Here is a 13,881-nt window from a genome sequence, read left to right as displayed (position 1 = left end):
TTGTTCATCGTGCCAAAAAGAAAAATTAAAGACGTTCACAAATCTCTGTAACGCGAAATTAGAGCCTAGCTATTGAGGAGGAGGAGGGGAGGGTACGGAAGGGAGGGTATGCCCTCTCCTCCTCCTCCATACCATCTCCTCCTCCCCTCCTCCTCTCCCCTCCTCCTCCTTCTTTCTTCCATGTCTGACTTGAAGTAAAGTACTATAAATACAATGTAATTTCAAAGTCAAGTACAAGTAGGTTTGAACACAATCTTCCATAATGCCTTTCGTATGTATTGCCCCAGGGGTAATCGGGGGTTCATCAGTTATTCTCGGAAGTGGCGGAAAATATAGACCGATCTATCTCACTGAGCAATCGGCGCATGCGTGACGCCACCATAACTTCAGGCTCACAGGAGGCAGAGGGCGGTGCACGAGAGGGCTTCTGCTGTCTCGTGCTCTACACGCGCAGAGCTCCAGCGAGGTTGTCGCGCTTGCAGAAAGAAGTTCCCTCGATGGGGGGGGGGGGGGGGGGGGGGGGGGGGGGGGGGGGGCACTGCGGCAGTGGTGGCGTAGTCAAACTGGCTGACGGAATTGGTCTATTGAATAAAGTCAAGTGACCAATGACGATACGCCATTTCTTTTGTTAGAGGTTGGGCTCCACCTTTCTGGGAAAGCCAAGATCACGATCGCATTCTCCTCAAAACAGCTTAATTTCACCGAAGCCAATTTTGTGGAACGTAATTTGAAGTTAGGAGTTGTATTTCCTCCGAAAGCACAGAAGAGAAAAAACTTTAAGTAAAGTACAAGTACATACTCAGAAAATGTACTTCAAGTAAATTACTAGTTTTCTAATCCTACTCTAAGTAGAATTTTTATATTACTTAAAGTACTTCCCAACACTGGTTTTCAGACTGTTTTTTGTCTGGTGTATAAGCAGTGTGACCCCAGCTTAAAGCCGGCGTCTTACTGCGTATCCATCATACAAAAAAAAGACAGTCTGCACACAGATTCTAACGCGATTCACCGCGAGATCCGTGCTTCGAATGCTGCATGGCAACGAGTTCAAGGAGGAACTTGGCATTCGACATTCGAACCACGGATATTGCGGTGACTTGTGTTTGCAGACTTCTTTTTGTACGACGTATGAGCAGTGTAACCCCGGCAGCTTGATGCGGACGCGAAGCATACAAAACAACAGTGACGCCTCCCTCCGCGTCAGCCGCAAACGGGCATTCACACGATATAACCATGCAGGCTCACGGCGTCCACAGCAAGGTGTCAAGGTTCGTAACACTGAAGCTTCAATCTTCATAACTTCACTTTTTCTTTTTTTCCGTAAAACTACACCTTTCTCCGCGCTTGGAAGGGGGTGCAAAGTTGGGAGATGGATGTCACAAAAATTTCGTCACCCAGATAACACCATATCGCCGACCGATTTAAAGCCCCTTCATGTTTCAAAAGTAGCGCAAGGTGTGTGAATGCACGAGGCACGTGCAACGTGCAGACCTTGGGAAGATCGTGGCGGCACAGCGCAGCATTGAGCCAGATTTCAGACGCCATGAATTTCCCGGAAGTGGCGCGCGGCACGTGCCTCGAGCATTTCTACTAGAATGGAATGGCGCCACTTTTCCCAGGGTAGAGGGGCTTTAAAGGGACCATGAAGGCAATTTAATTTTTTTTTTTTTTTAAAGAAGGTGTTTTCGGAAGCATTCGGGGTCCTGGCATGCCACACAATTTTTTCTAGAACGTTGTGACTCTTATTTCTGTACCTGCAAATAAATTTGCGAAACCGAAACAAACATTCAGATTTCTTCCCTTTTTCGCCTCTGGAAAGAGAAGTGACGTCAGCGAGCACTGTCGGCATCGGTAGGATTTAGTGCACATTCAGAGTGGTTCCTGTGGTTCGCTCTAGTGCACGGCGGTCTGTGAAGAAAACTTGAAAGAAATGGACGACAAAGCCGCGCTCGCAAACGAGTTTGAGCTCCCGTTCAGCGACCTCACGCCGACTGAACGGGAGATGCTGCTAAAGACGCAGAACTCTGGATTGTCGCTTTACGAGGGCGCCCCAGACCTACCACCAACTCCTCGGTCGCCACCTCCAGAGCGACTCCCCGCCCCACTTTTACCCAGACTCTGGGTGACGTGAAGGTGCTGCTCAAAGTCTTCTGGTCGGAAATGCAACCAACAAATCCTGACACCGCTGTCCACAGCCCTACGCAAGACGACGGCGAGCAACCAAATGCTGCGCATTGCTGCATCGGTCGACAGTTTATGCAAACTAACGTCGCCCGATCGACCGCACGTCTTTAGCCGACCTTTCGCGCAACCTACTGCTACACATAAACGCGGCATGATTGGTGAGACACCAGTTCGCAAAGCGAACACGAGACGACGCACGAAACCAAAACCAAAAGTCCGCCGCCCCCGGCGCTCGTACCTTTTTCTTTTTCTTTTTCTTTTTTTTTTTTTTTTTTTTTTTTTTTGTCCATGGTTGTTCGATGCTTTTTACGCGCCCGAGGTAGCAGTGCAGAATGCGATCGACCAGTGACAGACGGAGGGATCGCTTCAGATTATGATTTTATACACGGTATGAAACCTATTAATTCCCAACTACAACTTCAAAATATTATCCAACGTTCAAATAAACTTTTTTCATCACATCTCACAACCGAAATCGAAACCAAGAGCGCGTCTATCGTTTGAACCAATCGCCAGACGAGGTGCCCGTTGTCGACACTTTTCGGCGCACTTTAGTTCACCTTTCTGCCGCCGCCTCGGTGGGGTCTCAGGCATCGTTCCCGGCGCTATTATTACCGCGCCTGTTTGCTCGATTGGTGCGGCACCCAAACTTCTGTTCGGGCTAGAACTTGGTCAACAGTATCTGAGACGTGCCTGACATCCATTTCAATCGTCGAATAAAACTTCGAAGCTGCCTTCACACTGCCCCGTTTTCTTACGTTACGTTGCGAAAAGTCACCGGGAAATCTGTGCTTCGTATTAAGCGTGGCAACGAATTCAAGGAGATAGCCTGGCACGCGACACTCGAGACACGAATGTTTTGGTGACGACGAGTTAGGACGGTGAATTATGATGGCAACCAAAGACACAAGGCCCGTCGTAACGTGACGTAAGAAGTTGAGCTCGGTTAAATTTTTCACACAGCGCCGTTTTCTTACGTTACGTCGAAGTCACCGAAACATTCCTGTCTCGAATGTCGCGTGCCAGGCTATCTCCTCGAATCGGTAGCCACGCTTAATACGAAGCACAGATTTCCCGGTGACTTTTCGTAACGTAACGTAAGAAAACGGGTCTGTGTGAACGAGCCTTTAGACCGATTTGCATCGCCGCGCTCCCTGATAGCGCGCCGTGAATGCTGTCGAAAAGCACGCAGTGCGCACGCGCGTCCATTAATGCGACAGCATCTTCAGCTCCCCCCGATTTCTTTAACTTTCTGGCCTTCTAACGCGCAGTAGGTATGCGCAGTAGACCATTTCAGTTCACATTCGCACCCGCTTCGAAGGACCTGACGACCTTGACGTCATCCTCGTCGTCGTAGAGGTCGTCCTAAAGTCGTCTTTGACGTCGTCATTCAGGATGTTGTCCTCGACGTCGTCCTAGACGTTGTCTTTGAGGTCGTCCTAGACATCATCTTTGACGTCGTCCTCTAGGACGTCGTCCTTGGCGTCGTCCTAGACGTCTTCCTTGAGATCGTCCTCGAGGTCCTCCTAGACGCCGTTTTTGATGTTGTCCTCTAGGACGTCGTCCTCGACGTCGTCTTAAGGGCCGCCCGTACTAGCGAGAAAACGTGCGCGGCGCGCCGATCGCGTTGAAAACTTGTTCCGCAAAATCGAATGCTTCAAGAGTGCGCGAGGCCTCCTGTGCTGTCACGTGATATTCGCGGAGGCAGAACTCTATCTAGTGTGGTCTTCAGGATGCGGGACGCGTCTTCCCGCGATCGGCGTGCCACGCGCGTTTTCTCGCTAGTGTGGGCGGCCCTTTAGACGTCGTCTTTGAGGTTGTCCTAGCCAAATGCTATCGCAATTCATAGACAACCAACAATCGTGGTTTCTGCAGCAATTTAGTATCTGCTGGTGGCTTGCTTGTGTGCTCGCTTCAACGCGATGTGCTCCTGTCTGATTGAAACGGCGATAGACTTCCGGCAACCGGTGATTCCACAATCTTTGCTCATCGCTGTGAACAGGAGCCTTGTTAAAACAGACGTTCGGGCGAGTTGGTAGTTCATGACGCACGAGGACACAGCGCACACGTAACAAACACTAGGACAACGTTCACAGTCACACCAAAAGAAAGGGACACTTACACAGCGCTGACTTCACATATGGCGATTAAGGTGACAAGGCCGTTACGGTCCAAGGAATGATGGCTAAAAGGGCCCGATGTACTAGAAATGAAGCTTGTTAAAACAGACGTTCGGGCGAGTTGGTAGTTCATGACGCACGAGGACACAGCGCACACGTAACAAACACTAGGACAACGTTCACAGTCACACCAAAAGAAAGGGACACTTACACAGCGCTGACTTCACATATGGCGATTAAGGTGACAAGGCCGTTATGGTCCAAGGAATGATGGCTAAAAGGGCCCGATGTTGTCCTAGTGTTTGTTACGTGTGCGCTGTGTCCTCGTGCGTCATGAACTACCAACTCGCCCGAACGTCTGTTTTAACAAGCTTCATTTCTAGTACATCGGGCCCTTTTAGCCATCATTCCTTGGACCGTAACGGCCTTGTCACCTTAATCGCCATATGTGAAGTCAGCGCTGTGTAAGTGTCCCTTTCTTTTGGTGTGACTGTGAACGTTGTCCTAGTGTTTGTTACGTGTGCGCTGTGTCCTCGTGCGTCATGAACTACCAACTCGCCCGAACGTCTGTTTTAACAAGCTTCATTTCTAGTACATCGGGCCCTTTTAGCCATCATTCCTTGGACCGTAACGGCCTTGTCACCTTAATCGCCATATGTGAAGTCAGCGCTGTGTAAGTGTCCCTTTCTTTTGGTGTGACTGTGAACGTTGTCCTAGTGTTTGTTACGTGTGCGCTGTGTCCTCGTGCGTCATGAACTACCAACTCGCCCGAACGTCTGTTTTAACAAGCTTCATTTCTAGTACATCGGGCCCTTTTAGCCATCATTCCTTGGACCGTAACGGCCTTGTCACCTTAATCGCCATATGTGAAGTCAGCGCTGTGTAAGTGTCCCTTTCTTTTGGTGTGACTGTGAACGTTGTCCTAGTGTTTGTTACGTGTGCGCTGTGTCCTCGTGCGTCATGAACAGGAGCCGAGCTCGCGTCCTCTGCGGCACGGGTAATTCATGCGACTCTCAAGCGCGACTCCCCGAAGCGTTCACTCTCCCCCCCTCTCCCTCTCATTTCTTGTGATACCCACACGTAGCTCTACGGAAATTTATACAGCATAGTACACCTATGCACCGACCAATTTTTTCCTCTCGTCTATTTATTTTATTTCTCCCCCATACCCGGCCCCCCTGGAAGAAGTGGTCATTCGTTCCGTTTCGTATTTTAGACTTTCTTGCATCCCTTAAGCGGGTTTCACATGCAGCGATTTTGGCCCTAGAGCGGCGCGATTTCTGCCGTCGCGGCGCTCGTGCCGCTTAACCGCTGGTGCTGGCCAGAGCGCCGCGACGGCAGGAATCGCGCCGCTCTAGGGCAAAAACCGCTGCATGTGAACTAGGCTTTACACAAGATCACCAACACACACATCTTGAACTGCGAGAGTCTAAATAGCAGCGGAGAAATGTAACCACTTACGGCAGCAGCTGAACTTATCATCGCGATAACTAAGAAAGCGAGTCTTCCAAAAAAAAACTATGCGGCGCACTGTGATGCGAATGCGGTAACAAGGGCGTCTGCAGCTATCGTTGCAGTGTGGTTAGTTTGCAAGACATCAAGGAAGAGCGGCCATACCCTGTGCATGAGGTCCGGTCGCTGAGCCACGGCAGCGCATGACGACAAGAACCAGCAGTCCCCCAGGGCGCCCTGGACAATGTCGTTCCTGCTCACTCCGTTCACGAGCAGCTGTGGTTCGGGCACCAACTCCTGGGAGGAAACGTTCCGAGGATCCACACGTGTGTTTTGACGTCTAGACATATTTCGCGATTCATGCTGAGAAAAACAACTCATGTGTCTAAAATAGTATTCGCGGTGAGAAGCTTGCTAGGGGCTCTTCTGTTTTGTTTTTTTTTCACTATGGGTAGTGCACTCACGCGGTTATGTTTTAATTTTCATAGTGCGTAGAAGCTTGGCATCGCACGTGTTTGCACTGGCAGAGGAAGTTGAAGTATGCTCACTTTGGGTTCTGAAGAAATCCACCCAAAGACAAGGCCTTTCTCGCCCATACGACATCAGGAGTGGATGCACGCAGCGACCTCGCGTCAGAATCGTCGCCAGTGCATCTCGCCTCAGAACGAGCGCTGCAAGACGCTCCTTGTGAGACGCTGCAAGAATCTGGCGATGACGTGGCAACGCCAAGGCTATCGTAGAGCTCCAGCGCGTTTGTCGCTTAGTCCGGGATCCACTAACGTTGACGTCATGCCTTCCATGTGGCTTGCATGGGGCAACTCACGTGGGGCCTGAGCCAGCAGATCCTTCCCGGCACGGGCCGCCTGTGGGCGTACAGCGAGGACTCGGCTGCCGGGAAGTGGCTGTCCACAAACAGCTCGGTCAGCGGAAGGTTGCCGATGGCCCGCTCGTCCTCCAGGGCCGTCCTCTGCGCACACGCGATACTTTGCTAAGCCCCAGTAGGCGCAAGAAAGTAGCCTATTGCTGATTCCAAACAATGGCGGCGATCGTTCATTTACGGACAAATAGTATCAACATTAAAATCTCAAAGCACTTTTTTTATGAGTTAGCACTAGAACGCTCCTTTTGACGAAAACCCGGCAATGTATTTCGCTTGTCAGTTGTCGCGTTCGATGCTCCCATTGGTCCGAAGCGTTGACGTGAGCGCTAATCAACCTCTCCCACTCTCCCCGGTGCTGACAAACTGACAGACACCGCCGGGAGTTTCTCAAAACGAATCCTTTCGTTTTCGTTAAAGTCAAGCGCACAGCTGGCGCGGAGCCAGAGAGGAGGAGGCTCTGCGCTACACCTTCTAGATAACAAAGCCGTAGTGCTAAATGAGATGGCTTAATGAGAGAAGGCCAACGCCGGACACAGATTGAAAACGAGTGCTGCGTCAGCGCTCGGCTTCGAGTCAAGTTTGAGCCGAACGTTGACGCAGTCGTCGTGTTCAATCTGTGCCCACCGTTAGCCTTCTCTGATGACGCCATCTCATTCAGCACCACGGCTTTGTTATGTAGGAGGTGTTACACCGTGGCATGGTTGAATGTAAGCGTGTTCTCAGTTTTCGCTCTGCTGTCGCCGGTTGTTCTTCGCTCTTGGTTTCCGTAGTAGCGGTGTGGGGGCTCTGATGTGTGTGTGTAGTTAAAACGATAGCTGCGCTGAACTCCACGAGCGATATGGATGCAGTTCCTTCCACGAGTGGTATGGATGTGGTTCCTTCCACGAGTGATATGGTTGACCGTATCGAAGGGAGTCGACGTACTGCGACAGGCAGAATACAAAAAAGGGTGAAAAAAAATACAGGAAGATTCATCAGTGGATTCTTGAGGAATCCGTTAGCATGACCCTTGGGAAACGCAACACTGTCCTCCTTTGGGAAACGCTAACACTGACCTCGTATTGAGGTTAAAAAGAGGCAGCAAAAAATAGAGGAAGCAAAAGAGAAAGCCAAAAGGAATAAGTGAAGGGTCAGCGTGAGCGTTTCCCAAAGAGCCTACCAATAAATATTATGTATTTATTTTAATTAACCTCTTCTAAGGTGCGCAAACTGAGCAGACGCACTTGCACGTCAAACAATGGCGCGCAACTTGGTCTGCTCCTTGCGCACTTCGGGCGTTTATTTACCCCTACCTCATCCAACGATGACGAGGCGCTTGGCTGAATCGTTATCCCGCGTTCCCTGCACGCTCCCTACGTTGTCCTTTCATTGGTGAGCTTCTTGCATTCCGATGCGCCGAAGACGCTTTTTGGAACGCTTGCTCGCCGCATGGAACCTTTTTCAAAATATTTTACATCAGTATTCTATGTCAAGAAGAGTGCTTTTAGAAAACAAAAGAGGCCATGGGAAACAATCTGCTGGCATCGTTGACGTCTTCATCATTTGTCGAATGATTTTACGAGACCCACTCGACTGCGACTCGCACCAAATGTCTGGGGCCCGGGTCTGACCATCTGACGACGCTTGCTAGTCGTGCGAGCAGACGCGTGGCAGCTACTGGCATCGTTTGCCCTATTTCACACCCGTCCATCGTCGTCTGCAGTGCCCGTTAGGCGCGGACCCGAAGGCTGTGCGTCTGCGCCCGTTTTCGCCTCCGTCCGTCTGCTATTCTGCCTCCGTCTAAAAAATTCTGCAACGTTCAAAAGACGCGACCATGAAATCGGCGTTCTAGCGTTCCGTAATGCACGAGCTGCGGTCCAATACAAGCGTCTCTCAGCGTCTATCGACGTGCAGTAATTAGTGGCCGAATGGACTAATAAAATCAACAAAATAAATATGTTGTCTTTTCAGCTTTAAGGTTCTTAGAATTTTTTTTTCACATGGCATCCACGGGTAAGCTGGGTGAGCGTCATGACGCACAATTAGAACGCGACGTAAAAATATTTGCGGCCAGCTGCGCTGCAAAACTTGAGAGCTATATGCTTTTCGAAGCGAAATGACGGGAACATAGATGACCTAACGCCCGTTCTCCTTCTGTCAAATGGCTCCCAAATTCTTGCCTGTGTATGTTGGTATCTTCTCGGTATTCAACCATGGTTGCAATCATAACGGTTTCACAATTCACAAAGGAGCGGGCCGCTTTTACGGGAACCAACACCTTCGGCACCAACACGCGCAAAGGAGCAAATCAAGCGAGATCAAGCAACATAGTCCACCTGGGACGCTATAGGCTTGGGCCAGTCCCGCTATGAACCCAAACGCCCGCACAGCGTTTCCGAAAACGAAGCAGAAAGGCAGTCTCGGGATATTTTTGAAAACGATAATGACTCTATCTAGTTTATGTTTCTAAAACATAAACATAATATCGATATAAATACTAACTATTACGGCACGAAGAAACAATTTTACAACGAACATGTTACATATCAATCATCTATCCAACCAACGAGAGCCGAAAAAAGGTGCTTAGCTTTGTAAGCACCGGACGGGTCTAGATCAGCCCCCCCCCCCCCCCTTTTTCCTAAATTGCGTCTGACAACGTAAATATTTCTAAAAAATATATATATTTGTATTTTGTGGAAGAATTTTAGAAGGAGCATCAAGCCTTTTAAAAAAGTTCTTTTTTTTTTCACTTCAGTGTCCCTTAAAGGTGCTGTGCAACGATATTCAGTTGGAATGTTTTTCTCTCTACACGAGCTTACTGGCACACCTGGGACTCAAGGATACTCACACGCAACGTCATTGGCCAAGAAACTCCTTTGTTGCGGTGTAATTTCAAGGATAAAAACGATCATTTTCATTCAATCTCTCCTTTGCAAAATTTGATGACGTAACTCGGGGATCGCAGTACACCCAAGTGACGATATTTGAATGCGGTTCATAGATTGGACCCGAGCATTGCGTGGGCACTCGACTTGGGCTCGTGACAATTGCTAGCTCGAGAAGCATTCGGGTTGTGACCCGTGTCCAATCGCAGCAACGACGACAACAGCCGAGCCATAACAATGTCTGGAACTCAGCGCGTGTCCTGCGCTTTGCCAACCCCAGCGCGTGGCTATGATCAACACTGGCGGCATATAATCGGCTCCAGATCACGTGGCCGCTTGTTCTGGCTGCGAGTTGAGGGGGTGAACGCTGCTCGTTTTTCTTAATTTTTTTCTGGGACTTCTATTGCGTGGGGTGAAAAACGAACGCGTGTTTCATAGGTCATTAACTTCAGAGATCCGTTTTAAGCGGTATTTGTGCACAGTACAAAAATTGTTGCACAGCTCCTTTAAGACTTGGGTTTGAGAATCATTGAAAGAAAAATAAAGTGGTCCACCTCTGAGGAAAACACGAACCAAAATGCTGAGTATACCTTTTCAATGTGCTCTTAGTAGCTCAATATTGTTCTGAGCTACATATTAAGCAATTCAAATAAAACCTGCCAAAAAAACAGTCTGCCCTTCCCCCCCCCCCCCCCTCTTTTCCCTTTCTTCTTTCTCAAATCCTCATTCGCAGCCTCGCCAGCTGGTGAAATGCATTGGCAAGTCGCCTTAGTGTTGTCATTATTTCTCCACATCGAAGCGTTTGAAGTCTGCAGCATTCGTGTGATTCTGGCAAGGATAGTTTGGACTGACAGGCATTGATTATTGATGTATTTTTGCAATCCATTGGTAGGCGCCATTTTAGGATTCAAATGTAATGCTTTGTGAAAACTTTTATGTGGCACTGGCTATCCTCCGACTCATATAATATTAAAGTTGTCTAAACGTCATTTTAGTATTTATCCCAGGTGGTTCATATTTTGATACGATGATGCATTAGGGCAAATAAAGCCTATAAGGCTTGCCTACTTAAAAAGTACAGAATGATGTATATCCATCATCAATAAAGTTTCAGTGAGCAGTGCTGGAAATACGAATATAAATTTTGAATTAATTTTTGTGGACGCCTATTAAGGCTTAGATGTATAAAAAGTGATATAAATACAATAAAAATTTGCAACAGAAAATCGTGATCTCTTTTTTACATTTATAGAACCCATTAAAGTGAGATGAAAAAAGAAACAAGAACGGCTACAATTAACACTCAGATAAGGCAAACAAAACTTTGTAAAATGTAATGTAGCACGCGAGCACAGCACCTTTTGGGAAGAGAGATTTAGCTCCATCGATCGCCTATAAATACATGAAAAAAGACATCAAACCCCACTTTAACATCTACGATCAAGTAGGTCGCAAGTAGCCGACGATTTGCAGAGATTAAATTTAGACTCGGAAGTTCTAAGTTAAACTTATTTACGTGGAAGTTCGCAAACACGAGTCACAGCAATGTCCGCGGTTCGAACGCCGAGTGCCACGTTTCTCCTTGAACTCATTGCCACGCGGCATTCGAAGCACGGATCTCGCGATGACTCGCGTTCGAATTTCTATGCAGACTGTATTTTGTATCATGTATAAGCAGTGTGACTCGGGCTTCATCGACGTGAAAAGTTCAATTGGCTCTACTTACAAAAACGACCAAACGAACAAAGAACAGGAAGTATAGGTAAAGCGAACGCATGGTCGTGTTTTCTCCCGAAAGGGGCGTCTCTTCGACGTGCGCACTCCTCTCGCCTGGTAACCAACACCCACCTACTTGTAGCACCTATAAGATAAGGTGTCCGCTTCGCCCAACGACTGGATGCACGCCTAGTTTGCGTCAGCATCGTCGACAGCGTGTCTTGCAGCGTCTCCCAAGGAGCCGTCAGGCGGCGACGCCAAGACGGACGCGCCCGCCGCACTCTCGTCGAGCTTCATCGTGTTTGCCGCTTGGGGAGAGGATTCGATGACGTCAAGCAGGCTTTGTCTTCTAGACGGTATTGCTCGGAGCCGGCATTTCTGGCCACACTCTCGCTCGACGTCTGGCCGCTGGTCGATGCTTCGAGGCATCCGCAAGAACATCGATCGGAGCTCGTATGCAGCGGTGCAACAGGGCTGGGCGTGTTCAAAATGAAATAGAAAAATAGTCAATATCTGTTCCCCCTCCCCGAGTTGCAGGGAACTCTCGTGTGGTACAATGCGACTTGTGTTTGCAAGGTATACGGAAACAACCAAAAGAGCGCGTGCACGCTCAATATTTTCTCTTTCCGTACAGCACAATACCTGAACCTTCACGAAAGCTCTAATCACTGTGTGCATCTTAGAGGCCCGTTGTGTTCCCTCCTTTTTAGTGCACTGTTTTGGAATACCGTTGGTGTAGAAAGCTAAGAACCTTTAAGGCCTGTTCACACATACAGCGGAGCGCTAAGTTAGCGCTACGTGAGCGCTCCAAAGAGGGCTAATGTGGCGCTTCCTAGCGCGTGACTTAGTTCTAACAAGCGCGCGATTAGCGCTTCTGTAGCGCCTTGTTAGCGCTCCAGTAGCGCTTTGTTAGCGCTCCAGTAGCGCTTTGTTAGCGCTCCAGTAGCTCCTTGTTAGCGCTTCAGTAGCGCTTTTTGTACCGCGGTGCTGCGGATTAGCGCGTGCACTGCGGTACCGGTTCCTGTGGTTGGGTGTGCGTCAGCAGCAACATGGCGGACATGTGTTATTCTGAAATAGACATGCGAAAAATTCTCTTAGATACGTGATTAGTGCATATGTGTGTGGACGGCTTAACGCCCAAAAGAGCCTTCTGGGTGCGCGAAATCTTTCGCCATCGAGATTTTGAGGGGTACCCGGCGAACCTTGTTCCCAGGCTGCAGGGACCGAGACGCAGAGCTCTTTCGAAGGCGATTATTTTTAACTGCGTGTCTTTGAAACTAGTGTCACGCATATCGAATAGAAAGCGATGAGGTCGTACCTAACCAATTAGTCGCTCAGAGTCCATGACTCTGAAGTGCCTGCCCGACCCTTTGCTTGGAGAGCGGTTGTTTTACTTTCTCTTCTTTCAATGCCAAAAGAAAAACAACAACAAAGGAATCGCCGTGCACGCGCTGTTCCGCTGCAGCAAGCACGGCACAAGGAGAGTGAGAGCGCTAACGAAGCGCTTCTGTAGTGCTAACAGAGCGCTTCTGTAGCGCTAACAGGGCGCTAACAAAGCGCTTCTGAAGCGCCAACAAAGCGTCACATCACGCGCTAGAAAGCGCCACATGAGCGCTCCTTGGAGCGCTCACGTAGCGCTAACTTAGCGCTCCGCTGTATGTGTGAACCGGCCTTTATCCGCCTACCTGACGCCCCGAGCTCATAACGCATCCGTCTTTATAACTATGACTGACGTTTAGCAGGATCTAGATGCAGTATCAGATAACAATCGTCACCGTAGTTATGTTCGTTTTATAAAATAGCAATTCGCTAGTGTGTTCGCCACATGTGTCACTAGATATAATGCCTTACAGGACTTTCGCAAAGTGTATAAGACTTACGCGAGAATCACTCGACTTTCCCTTAAATGCAGCGCGACCGGGCAAATGTTTCGAGCGGCCACCAGTTGCCTCGACTCATGTCACATTCATCAGGTCACACGCGTCATTCGTTGTCTCCTGACAGTCGACGCTTTATTGAGAGACTAGACATTCTCAGACATTTCTGTATATGTACTGCCCTAGGATTCCCTCTCAACACGAATATTTTACCCGTCGAGTCAATCAGCATAGTCAACGAGACCGGCTGTGGTATCGCACCGACATGACCATTTAGTCCAATGGCACAATATGGCGTCCAGTCCTTTTGCCACTGAGTTGACATGGACATCGAAGTAAATTATCTTTCGGCCTTCTCATTCGCTGAGACGACAAAAGCTACACAAGTGACTGGTGCTTGGAGTAAATCGAGTAATAAGCAGAAGTCCTTCTAAAGCTAAAGAACCTTTCGCTACCTGTGCGCTTTTGGTGGCGCTCCGAGAGTCAAGCAGCTCGCACTCTTTCCATTCGACGGCAAAGAGCGACTTCCGGTGCACGTTACTCAGGAGTAAAGGAAACGCGCTTTCGTACACCGAGTCCGGAGACGGTGTGCGAGAAGTGAAAGGAGCGCTGCATGACGTATTTCCGGTTTGCTGATCAAATTCCAATGCTGAAAGATAAAAAAAGAAGAAAAAAGATGTCGGGAGAAGTTGCATTGGCTGCGGCGCGGGTCCGATGTTTGCTCGTTTTTTCAATGCTAAGTGCTCGAAGTAAAACAAATAACGCGTTCGCATTTTGTTTCCAGC

General features: G+C 48.9%; 1 protein-coding gene across 1 annotated transcript in view; it reads right to left on the bottom strand.

Moving 5' to 3' along the window:
- Positions 1–11,897, bottom strand: part of LOC115332742 (calpain clp-1) — a 30,925-nt gene extending 19,028 nt beyond the window's left edge. Inside the window, exons 1-3 of the mRNA XM_040216944.1 lie at positions 11,862–11,897; positions 6,580–6,723; positions 5,922–6,053 (exon numbers count right to left, since the gene is read on the bottom strand). Coding sequence (XP_040072878.1) covers positions 5,922–6,053; positions 6,580–6,723; positions 11,862–11,897 — 312 coding nt within the window. The remainder of the gene's footprint in view (positions 1–5,921; positions 6,054–6,579; positions 6,724–11,861) is intronic.
- Positions 11,898–13,881: the final 1,984 nt, after the last annotated feature.

The sequence above is a fragment of the Ixodes scapularis genome, unplaced genomic scaffold (genome assembly GCF_016920785.2).
Source record: "Ixodes scapularis isolate PalLabHiFi unplaced genomic scaffold, ASM1692078v2 PGA_scaffold1__304_contigs__length_218370807, whole genome shotgun sequence".
In the NCBI taxonomy this organism is placed as follows: Eukaryota; Metazoa; Arthropoda; class Arachnida; order Ixodida; family Ixodidae; genus Ixodes; species Ixodes scapularis.
Note: the sequence above shows the minus strand (reverse complement) of the source record. Positions and strands in the feature narration are given on the sequence as shown.